Genomic DNA, 20,873 nt, shown 5'->3' on the forward strand with positions numbered 1-20,873 from the left:
GACCCAAGGGTGGCCTCGCCCCCGGTACGAAAGGTGGCCCCGGGGACGGCGTCGCCCCGGTGTTCGCGTGGGGCGGTTTCCCCCCGGAGTTTTAGGGGGAGCTGGGGGAAAGGAGGGCTGGCTACCGGGCTCCGCCGGGTCCCCCACGGGGGCTGCGCCTTCCTCCGGCAGCGGGGGCTTAAAAAGATCAAGATTTTCTGTGGCCGTTAAAAAAAATAAAATAAAATAAAAAATTAAGTGGTCTGCTTTAGGACTCGCATCAAGTTTAATCAGCAACCTGCGCTTCGAACTTCCAGCGGAGCACGCGAAAGATTTCGCCTTCTTTTGCACAGCGTTTGGCAGCGCGAGCCTTCTGCAGTCTGCTGTTGCCACTTGTGACATTCTTAAGTTTCTCCCTGTGAAAAGACTAGTTAAACTCTGCTTTATCAGCATTGCGGGATCTTAACAAATTCTCTGGTTTGTTTCTGTAGTGAGTGTGAGCATGCTTATTGCAGAAGTGACATGAAATGTCTAGTGGAGTGAGTGCCACTCTGGCAGAAGCCATAGTCTCTTCTTTTATTTTTTTTTTTTATCCCAGTGGGTTGCACGTTAGTGTGTGCTATTTAAAAAAAAAAAAAAAAAAAAAAATCAAATGCCAAAATGTACATATACCTCATTGCAGAAAGGCCTTCTGATGTCCTAGATGAAGTAGGAGTAAATGAATTTCATAAATACCTGTCAGTGACCTGCTTGGCTCCTGTCTTGGGACTCATGGAAAGCTGTCAATGAGATTTTATTTACTAATAGAAGAATTGCATAACAGCTGTATGACCCAGAGTGAAAGAACATTTGAGTAGAGCAAGGCTTGGTATGAGCTCAGGGTTCTCTTGAGTTGAAGCCAAGCTCAGTGCCAATAAGTCACTACATGGTAGCAGACGTCTGTCCTTCCAATCTCTAAAAATATTGGCCCTGTGATATTCTCTTCCCCCTTCCGAGAGCACATCTGCTAGCAAAGCCAAATTGCTACCTGTTCCCCTCTCCTTCTCTGGACCAAGAGATGGATAACATCAAGTGGAGAAGAGACTAGGCGGGAGGCTGCTGGTCTCATGAAGTGATGTATGTAAGCATTTCACGAAAGGGTTTACGAACTTGCCTCATCCCTTCTTTTTTTTTTCTTTTTATATGTTCCCTGCTCTGTTAATTTCTTCTCCCACTTTCTGATAAGGAGTTTGTACCTCTTTTCAGGGAGGAGCAGTGCCTGGAAAAACATGAAAGCTAAGTTCTCATGCAAGATGTTGGCAATTTCTAAATCCTACTGCAACAACACCCTAATCACATTCCTTTTGAGAGCTGATTCTGGGCTAGTTCTTTTTGCGCAGGGATAATGCTTGAAATAACTATAGAGAAAAAACAAGCAAAACTAGAACAAATAAATTCAAAGCTTTAGTGCCTTGCTATTGGCACAGATACTAGGCTACTGAAAATCGCAAGGTGGGAGCACAGCAATCCATAACATCTTCTGGGGTTATACATTTGAGTAACTGGCTCTCCTGCTGCGTGCGTACTTCCTGCATGTCTGAGAAGTTTGTTCTCTTGCCGGCGTTCCTTGCAGGTGCTGTCTAGGTGCCTGTGAATGCACACAGGTGATAGCTCTGCAATTTGAGGTAGCTTGGGTTCTGTTTTCAGAGTTGTCAGTCCTTACATTTTGAGGGTCATCCAATAATGCACTTCTGGGGTATTGAGGAAGTAGTGCAAGTAGCTGTAATTCAGGTAGTACATTAGAGCAGAGCTTATTACTGTCATACTGCCAGAGGCAAATATGAGTCTGGTGAAGTGTGGAAGCAACTGAAGATCTCCACTGGCACTTAGGACTAGCTACCAGTCTAGGTACTTGCCGAGGTCTGCTGGAGTGGGAGTAAACATCAGTGAAAGAGCGAGCCCTTCCATTGTGTTGAGATACAGAATAGGATGGCCGGTGACGCCTGGAGGTGATGGTGGTGGTGGTAGTCGGTGTGCTCAACTTGAGACCACCTCTGGAGGAGAGAACCTTTGACCTAATGGCTAGTGTATTTGCCTGGGAAGTGTTAGAACTTGGCTCAAGTCCTTCCTCTTCAGGCAGACCTTGCATTTTGGATGGATGCTGTAATAACTTACATATTTTTCTAAAGCTGCCATAGTCTCCTTTTGGTTTTGTGCCTGGAAGCCATTGCTGGTATTCGAAATACTGTAAAACAAGATGCGTGGGTTTTTTCCCCTGAATCCATGGGGGGATGGGTAAAACGGAGAGCTGAGTTTGTTCAGTCATTACAATAGAAGAAGAATTTGTACCCTGGTCTGTTTACAACTCTAACTTAAGTAGCTGAGGATGTTCCACTTCTTTCCTCCTAACTGCTGAGAGGCAGGGAGCTACTGGTGATTATTGCAGATGTCTGGATTCCCAGAGGCATTGGGACACCCTGAAACATCTCTGGGGAGTCTGACGCTCTAGTGCTTTCTGAGGACTTTTTTTACAAAGTCTTGCCTGAGACGCCAGCACAGTAACTCTAAGGGAGATCTAGAGATTCACAGGTCTTTGAAGGCTGGGAGAAGTATCTCAAACACTAGATATTCTTCACCAGTATTTGTATGGCACCTGGTGCTGCTGCTATTTGAATATGTTTCAACAACCTGAATAAAATCAGATAAAAATTACTTGAAAGTCACTAAGATGTAGGTGTTGATCTTGCTGATGTTCTGCTAGTTTATAGCATTGATAGTCTTTACAGGATAGAAAGTATCTCAATTCCTAGTACTTTTTTTTTGAGGGGTGGAAACACACCCAATTCTCTTTCCATTTTTGGGTAATGTTTAAAAAGGTACTGCATTTTCATCAGCTAAAATATTTTTCCTACCCAAGAACTTGGAAGCTGAATAGGGGAGTTGTGTTATCAGCAGAGCCTCTGAAGCTATTTCTAGACTACAGGAGTGTCCAGTAGGATATCCTTCCAAGACCTTTATAAAGTATAAGGGCAGAGTTTATGGGAGTGGGGCTTGGCAAGTGTCTTAAGTAAAGCAAATTGATGTTCCCATCGTCCTAACTTTTGCCCTAATAGATGACTGTTGTGCTTTAGGCTATTTCAGAATATTCATCCATAAAGTCACGGATATGTCTCTTCATAGCTTTAACGTTGCGTCTGTACGGATTGTCATGTTTGCCAGTTCTGAAGAGCATCTAGTTGAAGTGTTGATACAGAATATTAGGAAGGGAGTAAGTATAAACAAGTACTAGCTGCTGTTATCCATGTGGGTTTCTCATTTAGGAACTGGCATTTCACACATGGGACTCTGCGTCATTTTTCTCTGTTTCTAGTTGTAGTGGGATGCTTCAATTCCAGTCTAGCCCTGTTGGACTAAGCATTGAACGTGGAAAAGTCTTCAGGACTGCAATGTATCTTCTGTGTGATCAAACCAGAGAACATGGTCTCAAAATTGAGGGGCACGCAAGGGGGGGCCTTTTTGTTTCAGAGACTGGGAAATTGAAAGCAGAGAAAGACAGCGGTATGTCCCAGTTCATGCAGAAAGTCTTGTTTCTTTTACTGTGCTCTTTAGTGAGCTGGATGTGTGGTGACAGACACTTCCAGACAAAAGAACTGGAGTAAGAACAGAGTAAAGTTGTATGTAATGAGTGAATGACAAATTTGCCTGGACTTTGCTTGACCTAGGATTTTGCCTGGATTGCTGTCTAACATGCCAAGTAAACAAATCAGGGCGATGTCACGTTTTGATTTTTCTCTAATCTTCTCCTGTAATTCAGTGTGTCTAAGGCCTTGTTGATGTAAGCTTTCTCCTAGCTGTCTAGAGCTCGTTTTGAAAACACTGTATAACAAACTGCACGTATCCCCAAATCCACAGACTTGCCTGGGTTTGTATTGGTTGTGTAACACCCGCAGAGGCCAGTTACTGCTTCAGCTGAATCCATTAAAAGTGACGTTTAACATTTGCAAATTCTGAATATCAAAAGGTAGTGTAAGAGTAGAGAGTTGATGCAAAGTGTTCTGGAGGGAGGAGCGATAGCTGTAGGTTTGTTCGTGATGCAGTATCTATGGAGCTCTAACTTTGGGGCTCAAATGCTTAAATTTGTACAGTTCAGCACATCCTCGCCAGTGATTTGTGAACAGATAGAGGGATTGTACTAAGTTACCCAAGGCCTCGCTATCTCTGATGTCTGATTCTGTTTAGAGTGGGATTAACTGTATATAAATCACTCCCACTCTTGTGTAGTACTTGGGCTTCTCCATGCATTTTTCAGTGTGTTTTCGTTAGTAAGTAATAGTAGATTAACCAAGCCAAGAATTATTTGTCTTTATAGGTGACATTAAGTTTAAAAAAATTCTGTTCCATTTGACTTTTCCTGTGATTGGAGGATGGGTTACTCAAGATGGAAAAACTGAGCTGTGCTGATAAAGAGTGGGGAAATGTTCCTGTTGCTTTTGGTCACACCATCCATGCTTCTCTGCTTTGGCCTGAGAAATAGGAGAGTATGCTCAGCTGAATGGAAATTAGAAGGTAGTCAGAGATGAAGCATTGAGTGGATTTTTTTAGGGCAGCATGGGCTTGCTGTATTTATGCCAACCAAAGAGGCTGGGCAATGGCTAATGCCTCCAGGTGGTCCTGTGGCTTTGGCAATGCTAAAGAGAAGCTTGGGTTTGGGCATGTTCTTGGTATTGGATAGTAGGTTGAGGAGCTCAGGCATGTGAAGCATTTGAGAAGTTGGGTGCTGAAGGGTGGATAGCAGGAGAGATGCTAGCAGTGCTGGCTACCACAAAGGCTTGTACTTCTGGGTCAGAGCAGGGCTTGTGATCTAGAAATTTAGAATAAATGGCAGTGGTGTGCTTTGGGAGAAGAGCACTGTCTGAGATGGAGACTTCTGAGTGTGTTCTGAAAGAGGTGCAAGATTTTTGACACCTAAATTAATTTAATTCAGCACTTATCAGCAAAGGGTAACTGTCATTGGTATGAGCAGTGTGCACAGTGTATAGTTTCACTTAGTAAAACTAAGGCTGTTTTACTGTTGCATCACCAGATCTTTGGGCCATTCAAGCAGTTAATTGTAACTTTGAAAGGCCTTGCTCAGATTTTAATGCAATTTAATGAAAGGAAAAAAATATGACAGTATTGTTGTTTACTGTGGTTTGCAAGAATCTCACTGTAAACCAGTGGGGAAGATTATCCTAATCTGTTTCCTACATTTAAACCTAAAAATTGTGCTATGTGTTAAAACACATTTTCAATGAAATTATTGGAGCCGAAGACCACCACCACTTCAGTGTCTCTTTTTTTAACTGGACAGGTTTACTACCAACCTAAAGATGTTTTCTGTGGCTTGCATTCCTGAAAGCTATTTCTTAACATTAAGCAGAAAAAAGATGAGATAGAGGAGTAGATATTTAATTTTGGAGCAAATGGTTAAAAGCATGTGACCAGCATTAGCTGTTGAGAATCCCTGGAGTTAAGCACTTCTCTACTGTTAACTTGCTGCAGCTACGGAACGGCAGCGCTCAGTATTTATTAGCACATTTGTTCTGCAAGCGGAGAAATGCCACTATTAGTAGACATTGCTGCTCGTTAATACCTGTGATTCATTGCAGAAAAACTGTTTTGAAGTTGCCTTGATGCTCCCTAGTGAATTCCTAGTAGTCGTTTCCTATCTTGTAAAACAGGAGTGTATTAATGGTGCTTCCTTTATCACCCCTCTGGCAAATGAACAGTTGTCATAAAGCTCTGCTGAATCAGGATGCTGACCTCTTTTTGCATCAATTCCAATAATTACACCCTTTGAGAGGTGACTTCCTCCTTTAAACCGTGCCAAGAAAAGGCAGCCCTCACTGCTTCATGGGTTTTTATCTCTACAGCTGAAGGATTATGGGTATTATGATGCACAAGCTGTAATCTTAACGTTTCTGTTTAACTATCTCTTATGGAAAAAATACAGATGTGACACACACTAAACTTGGGAATGCTGTTTTTGTGTGCTTGTGCATGCTTTTTTAATTACGCTGAGGACTTGAGTTTCACATTCAATGTATAAAATGCACTTACGCAAGAGGTGAAGTATCCTGTGGGAAAAATAAGTTGGCTTCTAATAGAAACACAGCTCACCTCCCTTCTTCCTTCCTCAAAAGTGGGAAAACTAACATATTAGGAGTGCTTGCAAAGCTTGTTAATTACAGGTTCCTCACAGAAAAGAGTCCAGCTTTGCAGCTGTTCTGTGTCATCTCTCCTGTAGCCCTGTAGTTGAGTACTTCATCGTCTATGGGAGCTATAACAAATCTTTCGTTCATGGGAGCCAAAAATGCTGAGGGGGTGGGAAGGGGAAAGAGAGCCTATAGCAGACAATTCTTTGGCAATCTGTATGCGAGGAAAGATTTCTTGTTTTCAGTTCTCCATGCACAGGATAGGATTTCTTTCTATTGTATTAACTGGTCTAATTAAATTGTTTACTTTTTTTTTTTTTTTAGTCAAGTATGTTTAACTTCTAAAATAAAAAGCCTTGTTAAGTTTTAGATTTTGTGGGATACTGTATGATGCTTCTTAGCTTTTAAAGTTCCTTTAAATTGTGGTTTTGTTTCATTTTTCCCAAAAATTTTGAAAACAGTTTACGTTTTTGTCTTCCATTTTCCTTCTTTCCCCTCCCCCTTTTTCCTTGGGTTTCTTTGGTTTGGGTGTGGGTGTTTTTTTTTTTTTTTTTTTTTTTTTGCTACTGTGGTATGTAAAGAAGACCAGGCCAGTGTAATGGCATTTGTTTTGTCTGTACCCCAGCATTTCTGGTCTTTGCAATGCTTGTCAACCCATGATGTTGCTAGAGAATGATTTTGGAAATTACTGGGCTCTTGCTGAAGTTCAGTCTCCTTTCCAGTGCAGGTTATGACAACTGTTGTGCAATTTAAACACTTTCTCCAAAGTTTGAGTAGGTGTAGCAGAAATAAAGTGGTGTGCCTCTCTCAAAGCAACCTAAAATAATTCCCTCTTTTTGACTGTACAAAACTTACTTTTTAAAAAAAAAAAAAAAATTGTTACTATTTTACAAACACTCCGTTCATCCAGGAAAAAGCTGAGAAACTTTGAGAACAGCTTCTGGAGGATTTTTCCTTTTGCATGCTAAAGAATTAAACAAAATGCCACAAACTCATTCTCCTTGAGGTGAAAAGCAAGAACTTCGAAAGAAACCCCTTGTTCATGTACTTGAAAGCAGTCAGGAATCTGATATGGTTTCAGAATGACTGTATAATTAGATTTAGTCATTTAATTAGATTTAATGGTATTTTAACAGCCTACAGAATTACCCAATCCAGATTACCTACTGGAGGTGTGTGTTCTGTGGGAAATGTATTTGTGTGTATGTACTGTAGGGATTTTTTGTTTGTTTGGGCTTTTTTGAAGAAATGTACTTCATTCTGTCTTAAATGGCTGTCAGATAAATATGGGGTTGAACTAAATTACATGTTTACTTGGCACTAATTGCTATTCCAGAATGGTACTTAGAACTGTATTTTGTGGAAGCATTCGTATATATTCTATCAAGAGTATACTGTGTAGTTGCATTTTAAAACTCAGAGTAGAGTGATCACATAGAACATAGCAACTACCTTCACAATAATAAGAGACTTTCTTTTTTTGAAACAGTTGAATTTCACTTTGCTTATCAAACTGTAATCTACTGTTTCTGAAGAGTGATGTGAAACATTACTGACCCTGCATGACCATTTTATGCATGAATTTATGCTCCAGTCCTCACTTCAGTTATTTATTTATCTGGCTAGTCTCATAATATTTTTTTCTCCTTCTTTTCTAGGGTGGAGGGAGGAAGTTTATACAGCTGAACATCCTTTAATTCAAACTGTTCCTTCAGAAGGAATTTGTGTAGCAGCGAGAACTTGTAGATGAGAGGGGCTGGAGATTCCAGTGAGCGTACTGTAAAACTAGAAATTTGGAACATTTTTGCATAGAGGGCTTTGCCCAGTCCAGATATATGTTGCTCTTTCATTATGTTTTTCTGCTGTGCTCTAGGAAAAAAACACATTGCCAAGCTACTTTAACATGCTGTTCACCATTCCATTTGTCTTGGATTGGCAATATGTGGTATATGTTGAAGCTTTCTACAGGAAACTTTGCCCTAGGTACTGGCCCTGTTTCCCTGTGAAAGCCTGCAGCTTGTCTGTAACGTTAGTTGTATATGATTGTGCAACTGCTGCTTTTCTTCACTTCAGAGGGAGGAAGGGGGAACATGACTGACTGTGATAGTGCACTGTCAAATTAAAATCAGCTGACTCCAAGAATACACATAGTTTCATATGGGGAAGAGTATAAAACAATTCTTCCAGTGATAACCTCTGTTCTTGCTCAGATGGTTCTATCTGCTATGTAGTGGTGAGCTGTCCTAGTATGTATCATGCATGGTTTATGTATAATATTTAATTTGGTTAGTGGTTAGACTTGTACATACAGTAGTGGTGGTACTTCTGCTACCCAGTGGAGACCCACAGCTGTAGGATAGCGAAGTTTTAATTAGTGACTTTGCATACTTATTTCTGCTTTTCCCACTTTACAAATGGCTGCCCTGATGATAATGTTAAAATAGGCAGTGGGCAAAGAAAGCTGCTACATGTATTAACGTGTCCGTGATCTAATTATGTCGAGAGGTAGCTAATATAACATGATACAGACTTGAGTTTTTGGTAAAGATCTGCTCTGTTCTTCTGTGATCAGACTTAAGCTTCCTTTTAAGTTTGGAGAAACAGAAAGTTTCCCTTAGCTGGCTATTAATCTTTTTCAGAGCTTGAGGGCTAAATTCTCAAAGGGTGATATAGGTATGCAAATTCAAGTCAGATTGGGCTGCCAGTGGACTGAATGGTATCAGGTTGGAATCTTATTTTTCTTTCTTTTTTTTTATTTAGATATTGAAGAAGGATAAAAAACTCCTCAAAGGTTTGGAAGGTTGAATGTGATCAGCATGAAGAGCTTAAAAGCAAAGTTCAGGAAGAGTGACGTAAGTATTTCTGCATAGTTTGACTGCTGGTTTCCACGCTGAAAACAAGTTCTTCACTCCCACCTTGATAAGGTTGTAGGTTAATGAATTACAGAGAAGAAAACCTTTCTCCAAGCACAAAGGCAACAGCTGAGTACAGTATGGAGTAGGCTCTTTCTGTTCGGAGTGCAACTCTCTGTCATGCAAACTAATAGTACTTCACTACTTTGCTGCCTATAACTGAATCATGCCCATATGTGTGGCGTCTGTGGAACTTATGTTAGATTGTGCTGGTGCCCAGATTGAAACTTTGTTCCAGGTACAGGATTAAGCCTAGTAAGGACTTTACTATCCAATCATATTTCTGTCTAAGCATAATACTGCTCTTATCAGTGTGGTATTTGAGCACTTAACAAAATGTCTCCTCAGTCTGTGGCAGGGTGTCTTTGTCAGCAAGAATACAGGAGCCAGCTGTACAATTAGGGCAGCTGTGGCTTATCAGTTCTAGTGCAACAGGAGAGGTGGATATGAGGCTTGAGCAGTAAGGATTACAGGCATAAATGTGGTGGTCCTACAGGAGACTCTTCAAAACTGAGTTTAGAGAGACATTGGGCTGCACATCATATATTGCCTCTCGCTAGTAATAATATCAGTGGAGACCCAAGCTTGAACTTGTAGAGTAAGCCTACTTCCCTTGGAGCAGTGGAACTGCTGTAGTCCGTCCCTCTTCTTGTCTGTCTTTTCCTACTGCTGCTCATTCCAGCTTCTTGTCACACACCAATATTAATGCTTATTTGTGAGTGCAGTGAGAAGTCAGTGAAATAGGTGACTTCGTGTTTAATTGACTTTCCAGATTTTGTGTGGAATTTGTAACAAATATCTATGATCTATGAAGAATGTAATGTTCCATCCTTCATCCGAAATTTGTGTGCTGTTTTGAAAGAAGTGATGTATCACTTTTAGTCATGACCAGATTCCCAAAGGGTCCTAAAGCAGCCACGTTTGGTAAAGTTGTATTAGGTTTGAAAATGGAGCTTCTTCAAAAGTTTTGGTGTTCAGGAATAAAATTACACACTGCACTCAGGAGTAGTACAGGCTCTGCTTTGGTGCAAAGATGGTCTCATGCCACACCATTGTAGTGGTGTCTTTAGCTTGCTTGTGATGCACTTCAGTAGCTGTGTAAAAGGCAGAGATGCTGCTATGGTGTAATCTGCAGGTGTGGTGGTTACTGCTTAACAAGTCTTTTGAGCTACAGGTTAGCGTTTGGTGCAGCTGCTGTATTGGCTTCCTAGCAGCAGTACTGGTGGATGCTCTACTCCTTCAGTTTAGCAAGAGCGTTTTCTAAAAATACCACTTCTGTAAATGAGCTAAATATGTCAACCAACCTTTGGGAGCAGAGGGAAACACTTTTAACTACTTCAGCAGTGTTTGGCTTTTGCTAGTCACCAGACTGAATCAGCCAGTGGCACAGTGTATTGTGACACTTCACAACAAACAAAAATAATGTCACAAGTCTGTGGTGTCTTGTCTAACTGAATGTGCCCTTCAGTTCAGAACTGCTAGAATTTTGTGGTCAGACATTGTTGCTCCTGTTGCAATGAGTAGCAGCAATTGCTATTTTGAGTTCACCTACACCAGTAAAACTTTTAATAGGCATCTGCTTGAGTAATGAGAACAGTCCCTTGGCCAATCTATGAACACAGTTGGTATTATGGAAGTTAGGTGTGCCTGTGTGTTAGGATGACTTCACACTTTTATGCTAGTTGGCTGGGCTGCTGCTCTAGAGCAAAGGCTAAGTGATATGCGTGATGCAACTAGATCTTGCATGTAGCTAGTCCACCCACTGCTACAAATTGCACTGGTTCACTTATTCCTTACTTATCTGTCCTTGATAATTTGCTCATGCCTCTCCCCAAAACCAAGTGGAGCCTGAAAGTAATTGCTGTTTTGATACTACTGCTGTCTGCAGACAAAGTTGACCACAAAAGATTTTTCAGGTACCTAAAATTTAGATATGCAGCTCTAAGAGCACAGCAGTCTAAATCCGTGGCAGTCTGGTTTCCTCTGTTTTGAAGCCAAACCTTAAGGGCAGAATTCAATACGGCCAACAGGAGCAGTTCTGTATTTTGTGCAAGATAAGCAAGGAAAATTACCCTTCTCTTCTCTTTAGTTTCCAGAAGCTGCCCTTAATTGTAATTTGTGAGAAGGAGAAAGAGGAGATGGTTTTTATTGGAATTAGTCTTATTTGTACCTCAATTTATAAGACGTGGTAACTGCTTTTGGATAGAGGATAAAGGTAAAGTTAGCAGAAAAGGAATGGAGGAAGTCGTCTTCTCATCCCACCTTCCTTGTGTTTGTTTCTGGAGGAAATCTTTAAATGTCTTATTTTGTAGAATTGAAGGTGTCTTGGGGGAAGGAAGGATACCCTTCTCTTCAGCCTCACTGATAGCATAAAAAGTAGGAAGAGGGGGAGGAGTAGGAATAAGTCTTTAAGGTGTGTGTGAGAAACAGGAATTACACAAACACTTCTTGAGCAGAAAGGCTGGTAACATAACACTATGCTGGAATGGAGACTGTGCAAGAAACTTCACTGATACATTAAAACTCTCTAGGCTGTTGTGGAATGGCTGAATTGAAAGTGGGCACAACTGTGGATATTCATGCATATGTTTCTGTGTCCCTGCTGTGGGGTTTTGCTTTGGTGCTGTAGCTCCACCAGTCTTGTAGCTTGCAAAAGAGATGTCCATGCTCCTTCTTTCATCTCAGCCCTTCTGGTTTTGACAATATCTGACCCTGCAGTGAGCCAGTTTGGGGACATAAAGTAATGGAAAATTGCTTTGTGGAGTGAGTTTTAGCTGGTTAACTCCCTGCTCTGTCTTGCTGTAGGGTCAGCCCTGGGAGGAATGGTTAAAGTAGGAGGAGTGGCAGGACATCCCTTTCTTGCAGCTGTTGCTTGGCTTAGCTGCATTGGCAAATCACACCCTGAGATTATTGGCCTAAAAAGCATAGGGGTGGGCATGCCAGCAAAGGAGTTGCAGGAACACACAAGTAAATAAGGCTGCTAATTCTGATGTTTATCAGAGTTCATATAGTCCACAGCTGAAAGATGAGGGCCTGACTCTTCTTAGATAGTGACTCCTCACTTCATGCTATTGCTGCTCAGCTCCCCTGTACCTCTCAGGCAGCTCCATCAACTGGAGAATCTTTTTTTTTTTTTGACACACTTAATCACTGTGAAATCTTTCCTGGGGGTGACTGTTGCCATGTGAACATGTGTATTTGGAGTGGAGGAATGGGATTTATCGCTCTGTCACAGATGAGTATTGTCAAAGTGTGAGATGTAGTTACAGGAGGATGCTTGTGGACTAGAAATCTGTGAACAGGATGCCTAGGTGTGAGCAAATGCTGAGACTGGAAGCTAAGTATTGGATGTGCACACTTCAAGAGTCTGTAGACAAAACAACACAAATTGTGCTTATGTCTTGACAAAGCAACTAGTCTCTTCCATCTGAGAAGCTGTATTTTCCCTGTTCTTTCCTTGCTTCTTGTTCTTCGTTATCAAACTCCAAACCTATTAGTAACACCTAAAAGCTGATGACCTAAAAGGATGACCATTTCAGTTGTTGCAAGAGACTATTACATGTAACATTTGAAAAAGTTGGTATGGTGATATCAGACACTGCCCCTTCAGAGCTTGAATTTGTTTATAGACTGTAGTTTATTCGCATGATAGAGAATGAATGTCTCTACTGAGTAAGACAGAAGGTTTTCACTGTTTCTGCTTGAAAAAGCAGAGTTAGAAGTAATCCAATTAAAACAAAAACAGTACTACTGATGTCTTATTGGGCCTCTGGTTAATATTTGAGATTGGAGTGTTTTCTGTAGCAACCAGTCAATTTGTGGCCTGACTTCAAAAACATCTAGAATCTTAAACAAGCAGATGAGGGCCGAGTGGATTTTCAAATGTGCAAAAATATTAAGCCTGTCTAAACATGTTTTGTCTGCTCATCAACATTTTTAGGCACCTACACACATTTAAATATCTAGCACTTTGGCTTACTAAGATGTTATAGGAACCTACGTGATCTTTTTAGGTAGACTTGTTTTTGACTGTGTTCTTGATTACTTGAGAAAAGGCATATTGTGGGAAGGCTATGTTGGGTTGGGTTGTTTTCACTCTCCAACTTCTATCTGTGGGCAAACAACTGAAAAGTTTTAGGACCATTTTCTGCGAGTATTGAAGATCAGCTGAAAAACATGTCTTTCAATTTGACAGTGGACCAATTTTCTTCTAATTGCTAGCTTGCTGACTGGACAAGAGGAAGATTAGAATTGGGATTTGTCTCCAAATATCTTCAATACTGAATAATTAAAATAGTGGAGTGTCTTAAAATTGAAAACTGACTGTGCAGTTCAGCAGAAGAAGGCCAGTAGCAGAGCCAAGACAGGCTGGGATTTCCCAATGCTAATTGCCAGCTCTAACTTCTGGTATTTCTGGAAATGCCTATTTGTTGTACTATCATGCGGGGGTTGAAAAGTTTGCGGTTCTTATGAAAATTTCTGCTTTTTGGCCTGTGGTGTAGTCATTGTTCCATAAATCTCAAAATGATGAGGCAGTTAGGTATGTTGTAGTATGAAATCTCAGTCTTAATCTAGACACTATGCTAATTAAGGCTTGGCACTTCTTTTTAATGCCCAGTGTTCCAAGTAGTAGGCTTCCATTCAACAGTTTTTGAAGTATAAAATACTACATGGGGGTCTGGAACAGAAAAATTGCTGGGATACATTCCATTGAAATCACTGTGTTCCCATGTGCTCTGGACTGAATGTGTGGGAGAACAAAACTTGGGTGGGGCAACTTTAAAAATAATAAAGCAGGATCTCCTTTAAACAGTGCTTAAATTCTTTTATCCACTGAAAGCTACAATTAAATGAAAAAGGAGCATGGGATTGTTGAAAATTGCATTATCCACTCTGTCTGCATGTACGACGTTCTTTCAGGGTAGCTGTGACCAAAAAAAAAACCAGCACACAGAGTACACTCTGGCTAAAAAGTGACATAGCAATGTTGTCTGACAACTTTGCCCAATTATTTAGAAAATGAACTACTGAAATTTGTTTTTATTTAGGTGTCCTTTTTCTAGTGGTGTTGAATTAAATAAGCCTGAAGCACATCATCATGATTGTAGCTTTGCCTCAGTTTACTGTGTTCTTCAGTAATAATTTTTGATTCCCACTATACAGTGTGTAGGGGAAGACTTGATCTCTGGAAGGTACAGATTGTACTCAACCTCCTCTTCTTGGGAAAGGAGGATTTAGCTTTCCCTCCTTCTTGAAATAAGTGCAGTGGCCTCTGCTTCTCCCTCCCACCCTCTGTCAGGAGTGAAGGGTCCTACCTTTCACCCTGTTTTCTGTTTGGCTTCATGCCTCCAGTTCTGGACAGCATAAGGCTCTCCTCTAGTCAGCTTGCTCTCCCAGCCAAAGCTTAAATGCTTTGTGCAGGAAAGTAGTTAAGCATGTTCGGAGTCCTACAGTATATAGAGTAAGACCTGCTGCCCGTTGCAGTCAGTTCAACGTGAACCTCTTGCCATCCAAGTAGTGTCTTTTCTTCATTACTGACAATAGGAATGCACTACAGTACTTCTAAAATTACCTTTTCCAGGTTGTAATGGTTTAACCCCAGCTGGCAATGAAGCCCCACACAGCCTCTTGCTTACCCACCCCCAATGGGATCGGGAGAAAACTGGAAGAGTAAAAGTGAGAAAACATGTGGTTTGAGATAAAGGCAGTTTAATAGGTAAAGCAAAATCCGCACATGCACGCAAAGCAAAACAAGGAATTCATTCCCTCCTTCCCATCAGCAGGCGGGGGGTCAGCCATCCCCAGGAAAGCAGGGCTCCATCATGTGTAACAGTGACTTGGGAAGATAAAGCCACCATCACGCTGAATGTCCCCCCCTTCCTTCTTCCCCCCCAGCTTTATATGCTGACCATGATGTCATATGGTGTGGGATATTCCTTGGGTCAGTCGGGGTGAGCTGTCCTGGCTGTGCCCCCTCCCAGCTTCTTGTGTCCCCCAGCCTCCTCGCTGGTGGGGTGAGGAGCGGAAAAGGCCTTGACTCTGTGTCAGCCCTGCTCAGCAGTAACAAAAACATCCCTGGGTTATCAGCGCTGTTTCCAGCACAGATCCAAACCATAGCCCCGTACCAGCCACTATGAAGAAAGTTATCTCTACCCCAGCCAAAACCAGCACACAGGTGAACTATAGTTCTGGTGTACTTAAGCCCTCTGTGAGGGCGTCAATATCAGCCCGTAAGTGATGTAGTATCTCTTAATGGTAGAAGGAAAACATAACGGAGAAGACAAGTAAAGATGGATAGATAAGGGTAGGGGAGAACAGTAGGGAAAATGAGAATGTCTGAAAGGGAGGGGAGAGCAGAAACAGTTGAAGCTGTAGAGTCAGAGTTACTATTTTGGTAACTGGTCTGTGAGAAGGAATAACTGGGCTCTTGTGGGATGCCTGCTGATCGGATGTCTCTCGGTGGACAAGTACGTAGCTTTTGCAGAGTGAGGCTAGATAACTTGCAGATGTTCTAGAAACAACCTGCAGTATCTCCAAATGTTTGGGATAGAAAGGGAAGGGAATAGGTTAAATGAGAACTGTGCTGTGGTGTTTGGAATTATAGTGGAGGAACCTGGGTTGGAGTTGGCTTACTTTGAATAAACACATAGTTATTTCCTAAAACAGGATTATAGTCTGGAGTACAGCAGAGAACATCTTGGTTGGCTTCCCAGCCAGTCTTTGTCAGTCTGTAATAAAATGTCAGCTATAAATTCATGATTCCTTTATCTGGTGCTAGTCCCACATCTTGAGGTGTACAGTGTTCGTCCACAGATTGGGTTGATCATAGACAGTTGCAGTCCTAATCAGCCAGTCTTACCGTGTAGGTGCATAGCCAGCACAATGCTATTAAACCCTGTGTTTGAAGTCAGCTTTGGAGCTGAATGGGTGTCACGTCAAACCTGCAGGGTTGACCTTGCTCACCCACTTGCAGTTTCTCTGTCCTGTTGGTAGCACGTTGCCCTCATCTGGGCTTTGCTTTCCACACCTGTGTTTGTTCCAGAACCACTGCCCTAAGGAAATGATATGCAGCTCCTGCGCTGCTTTCCTTGTGACTTCCACCTCCACCCATGCCCGTGCCCCAAATTAGGTGAGGAATAATACCTCCCATTATTATTGGCCCTAGAGTAATATTCTTACCAACCCAGAATGACATGGGGCTAATGATTCTGCTGTAAATACAGGTTGGGGAAAGGTGTCTCTTTCCGAGGTGCTGCCTGCCCAGACCTGTCAACTTTGTTATGCTAGACTTCTTGCTTGGTCACCTATCTAGAGCTGGAGGAAAGGTTGGAGGCTCTGTGAAAGGAAACATTGATTAGTCACTGGTTGGCCACAAACACTGGTCTGCCCTGCCAGCCTGAGTGGTTCCTGGCAAGCTGAACACTTTGCACCTGTGTTCTGATCTCGCCAGGATGGCTGGTTTGGCCATCCTCATGTGATCCCTGATTAAAAGGAGTATATGTAAAACAGCTGCAAAGATAAAGAGGAACCCTCCCATTACAAAATTATTTTAAATGGAGTTAAACCCTGTAGTGTTACAGGCAGCAATATGCAAAATTGTAGGAGATAAGTGCAGAAGAACCACAATGCGAAGCTAGCCAGTTTGTTGACAGTTCATTACTAAAAATACCAAAATTAAGCATCATGAAGTGGGGGTGGGTGGGAAGAAGAAAGGCAAATTGGCATATAAGAACTGGAAAAAGTTAGTATTTTTAAATACACTGGTAACAAGAAAGGAATCTTTGTTGTGTAGAAACATGTCTTTTGTGTCCCTTTAAACAGAGCACAAAAGTTCAAAGGCCTGAGTTTGGAAGAGTTGGAAAAAAGCAATTGTAATTTTTTCATTTATTTATTTATCTTTAGTGAGATTTAAATGTAAAGTAAAATAAATTTAAAATATGATAAATGAGCAGTCTGTGTGTTCTTACTGTGGTACACTATATCCTCTCCCTTCACTGGCGCGCTACTTGTGCCTAATCTGCTTTAAAAAGAAAAATACTCTGCCCAGCTGTTGAATTTGTCAGTTAAAACCCGTGTAAAGGAGAGGATTTAATGAATTGTCCGGTCTTTGCATTTGAAGACTGTTGTCTTTTCTGTGCTAAGAACAAACCCCATTTTTCTATGAATGGGTGCTGCAGTATTATCTAAAGAATAAAACGTCAAAACATTTTATTGGAGATTTGAGCCTTTTCATCCTGTGCTTATATTTTGGGAGCCTATGAATGATACAAGCAGACAACAAACGTTCAGGGGTTAGCCAAGCTGAAATAGGTACGCTATTTGCCTTATTCCAGCAATATTTTGTAGTCCTGCTATTCAGGAATACCGATTGCATATAGTTCAGGCAAATGGCCAGCACTAGGGCCATGTCAAGCCCTTTTCTGCTCCCTTACTTGCCACACTAGCATCTCCTTGAGGTTCATGCCATGCATGTTCCGAACGTCTGTGAAGCTTAAGTGTAGAGGAGAATGAGGGTGTCAGTGGCCGTTCTTCCCAGGAAATACCCTGTGGTGTTTAGGGAGGGTTGTGACAGTTGAACTTTCAGCACTTTGCTGAAGGTACCTTTTCCTGTTCAGAGGTCTAGTTACTGAAGCACTGCACGGGGTATGCAGGTAGAAGGAATGAGGATGAAGAAGCATTGCTATGTTGCAACAGAGCAACTCTGTGTAAGGCACGGGTGTGAGGAGGTGCTTTCTGTTGGCTGAAGGCAGGTTTGGTGGGCAAGGTGAGATTGATGGGTGATGTTTGTGCTTGACCACTTTGTGTTAGCTACAGTGATTAAGGGAGTATTTAAGAACTGTGGATCTATGCAGAGAAAAACACAAAGCTGGGGTGAATAGAAGGCTGAAAGCTAACGAAGTTTTTTGCTAGTGAGAAAAAGCTAAGATACCACAGTGTCTGTCTTCCATACAAACTGTCCTAACAGTATGCTATAGGTCAGTGGTAGAAGTGTTTTATGAACAGCTGCTCAAGTTTTGTTAACAGATGGTCCTACTCTAATGAACTTTTGAAATATTACAAACTTTTAAATGTATCACTTTATTGGGAATTGATGCAAGGCTAATAATTTGCAGTCATTCACAGCTGACTGTAACTTGGTTGTATAAATAGTCACAACCTGACTGGGCAAGTCTCTTGCAGCCTGCTATAGCTGACCCTCCTTTGAGCAGGGGAGATGGACTAGACTATCTTCCAAACTTGACTATTCTGTATAAAGATTAGTATCTTGAAACATATTACGTAGGAAGCTTGCAATCATGTTGAAAGATACAAAGTGCTCTTAAATTACAGGTATCTTATTCTAGGCTCTTAGTTGCCTGAAAAACCTTGAGGCTTAGTCACAGGAAAAGCTATGGTTTTATATAATACTATGCATTAGTAGTATAGGTGTCTGGACTCATGTAGTTAGTCTGACATGTGAAAAGCTATTTAATGAGCTATTTTTCCTACTTCTGGACCTGAACTGTCTAGAAATAGTTGCAACCCTAAGCTTTTAAAAATACTGTTGACTTCGTGCCGGTGAAAGCCATTGTGGTTGAATACCTTTTAACTACAGCTGCAGGATGTCTTCATCTCTTAGATTCACAGTTTGTATTCACATGTATTCTTACCACAGGTACTATTATCTTCCTGTATTTTGCTTGTTACATGGACTCAATACTTCACCTTGAAGTATTTTGAGGTAGGAACCTCCTTCAGTGCTGTTCTGGTATAATGCCTAACACTAGTGCTACTTGATAACTATTTGGATCTTGAGAGGTGGCATAATACAACTGCAAAACATAATCTGAAACTCAAGCTAAATTTACTGCTCTACAGCTGCCTGAGGAGTCTCATTCCCCAGACATGCTGCATATGCATATCTCAGATGAAACACACAGTTAACTGTCCAGAACACTTGCTTTGACTTGACGATGATGATAGAAGCAAAGGTGTTTTAATAACTTTGCAAATAATGTGGTTACCAATGCATATGTATGTGTCTGACATACCTACTCTGCTCCGTTCACAGGTGCATACCTCTTCTCTTTCATCTTTGCTTCTTTGCTGTGTGTGGTAGAAACATCCTAGGAATCTTGTAGACTTGGGTAACCTGTCTGCTTATCCATAGACTGAAACAGTGCCCTTTGAAGTGAGAAGAAAGCCTTCAGTCTGCTTGATTGAGCTTTGAATCAAGAACCAAAACGAAAATGCTGGCTCCATGGAAGCATATGGCAGGGCTTCAGTGAGGCACGGATTTCCCCTAAATCTAGCACAGAAAAAAATCTAGCATAGAAATACACGGATGCTCAGATTGGCAGTTTATCCAACAGTGGCTTCTTTTTAGGGTCTAGGGTATGTTGGCTTTTTACAGTGGTTTTGCTTATGATATGACATGATTGTGTTCAGTAGGAACAATGGCAACCCCTCAGTGAACTTGCCTTTTTGATATATATTTCAGATGTATAATTTATAGATGTATAGGAAGTCTAAGTGAAATGCACCACTTGAGATGTGGGTAAACTCAGGGATCTTCCAGTAAGTAAGCAACAGCATGAGCTTTTGGAGCGTTAGTCAGTGCACTGCTTGTGAACAATTTTATTGCACACCCCAGGTGCAGACAGGTTGCTGCATTTTCACAGCAGAGGAAGCTGCATCATGCACAAGCGCCTTATTAAGAAAAGCTATGTGGTAAGTCACTGCGGAGAAGCTAGTGCACTGTCAGAATAATGTCTTCAGTTGTTTTCCCTTCGTTGCTTCTTGTCAACATGCACAAAATGGGGCAAGACATTGTGTAGTAATGTAATCAGATTTGAAAATAAAAATCTGCATACGAGCTTTTTAATGTGAGATGAGGGGGTTTGGTTGAAGATGCCAATTTGTGAATACAGGTATAGAAGCTGTTTAATCTGTAAACATATACTTGATTTGGAGGTTGATTCTTAAAGGCCTTTGTAAAGCCATAGAATCATAGAAACATAGAATGGTTTGGGTTGGAAGGGACCTTTAGAGGACATCTAGTCCAAACCGCCTGCAGTGAGCAGGGACATCTTTAACTGGAACAGGTTGCTCAGCACCCTGTCCAACCTGGCCTTGACTGTTTCCAGGGATAGGGCCTCCACCACCTCTCTGGGCAATGTGTTCCAGTGTTTCATCACGCTTATCATAAAAAAAAAAAAAATTATTCTTTATATCTAGTTTAAATCTATCCTTTTTCAGTTTAAAGCCATTACCCCTTGTCCTATTGCAACAGGCCCTGATTAAAAGTCTGTCCCCATCTTTCTTATAAGCCCCATTTAAGTATTGAAAGGCCACAATAAGGTGGCCCTAAGCCTTTTCTTTTCCAGGCTGAACCACCCCAACTCTCTCATAGGAGAGGTGTTCATTTGGCGATCTCTCTCTGTTCATTTGGTGGCCCTCCTCTGGACCCGCTCCAACAGGTCCGTGTCTGCCCTGTGCTGAGGACCCCAGAGCTGGACGTAGGACTGCAGGCAGGGTCTCAGCAGAGCAGAGGGACAGAGTCACCTCCCTCAACCTGCTTTTTATGCAGCCCAGGAGATGGTTGGCTTTCTTGGCTCACGTCCAGCTTTTCACCCACTGGTACCCCTGAGTCCTTCTCAGCAGGGCTGCTCTCAATTCCTTCATCCCCAGGCCTGTATTGATACAGGGGGTTGCCCTGACCCAGGTGCAGGGCCTTGCGCTTGGCCTTGTTGAACCTCATGAGGTTCACATGGGCCCACTTCTTGAGCTTGTCCAGGTCATCCTGTCCCTCAGGCGTGTCAACCACACC

The 20,873-nt window shown here is 41.7% G+C and overlaps 1 protein-coding gene across 1 annotated transcript in view; it reads left to right on the forward strand.

The window, feature by feature from the left end:
• The first annotated feature begins 8,929 nt into the window (after positions 1-8,929).
• The window catches only part of RAI14 (retinoic acid induced 14), a 76,940-nt gene continuing 64,996 nt past the window's right edge, over positions 8,930-20,873 (forward strand). The window contains exon 1 of the mRNA XM_035902722.1: positions 8,930-9,004. Coding sequence (XP_035758615.1) covers positions 8,969-9,004 — 36 coding nt within the window. The 5' untranslated portion in view covers positions 8,930-8,968. The remainder of the gene's footprint in view (positions 9,005-20,873) is intronic.

This window comes from Egretta garzetta, unplaced genomic scaffold (genome assembly GCF_000687185.1).
Source record: "Egretta garzetta isolate BGI_Z169 unplaced genomic scaffold, ASM68718v1 scaffold59, whole genome shotgun sequence".
Classification (NCBI taxonomy): domain Eukaryota; kingdom Metazoa; phylum Chordata; class Aves; order Pelecaniformes; family Ardeidae; genus Egretta; species Egretta garzetta.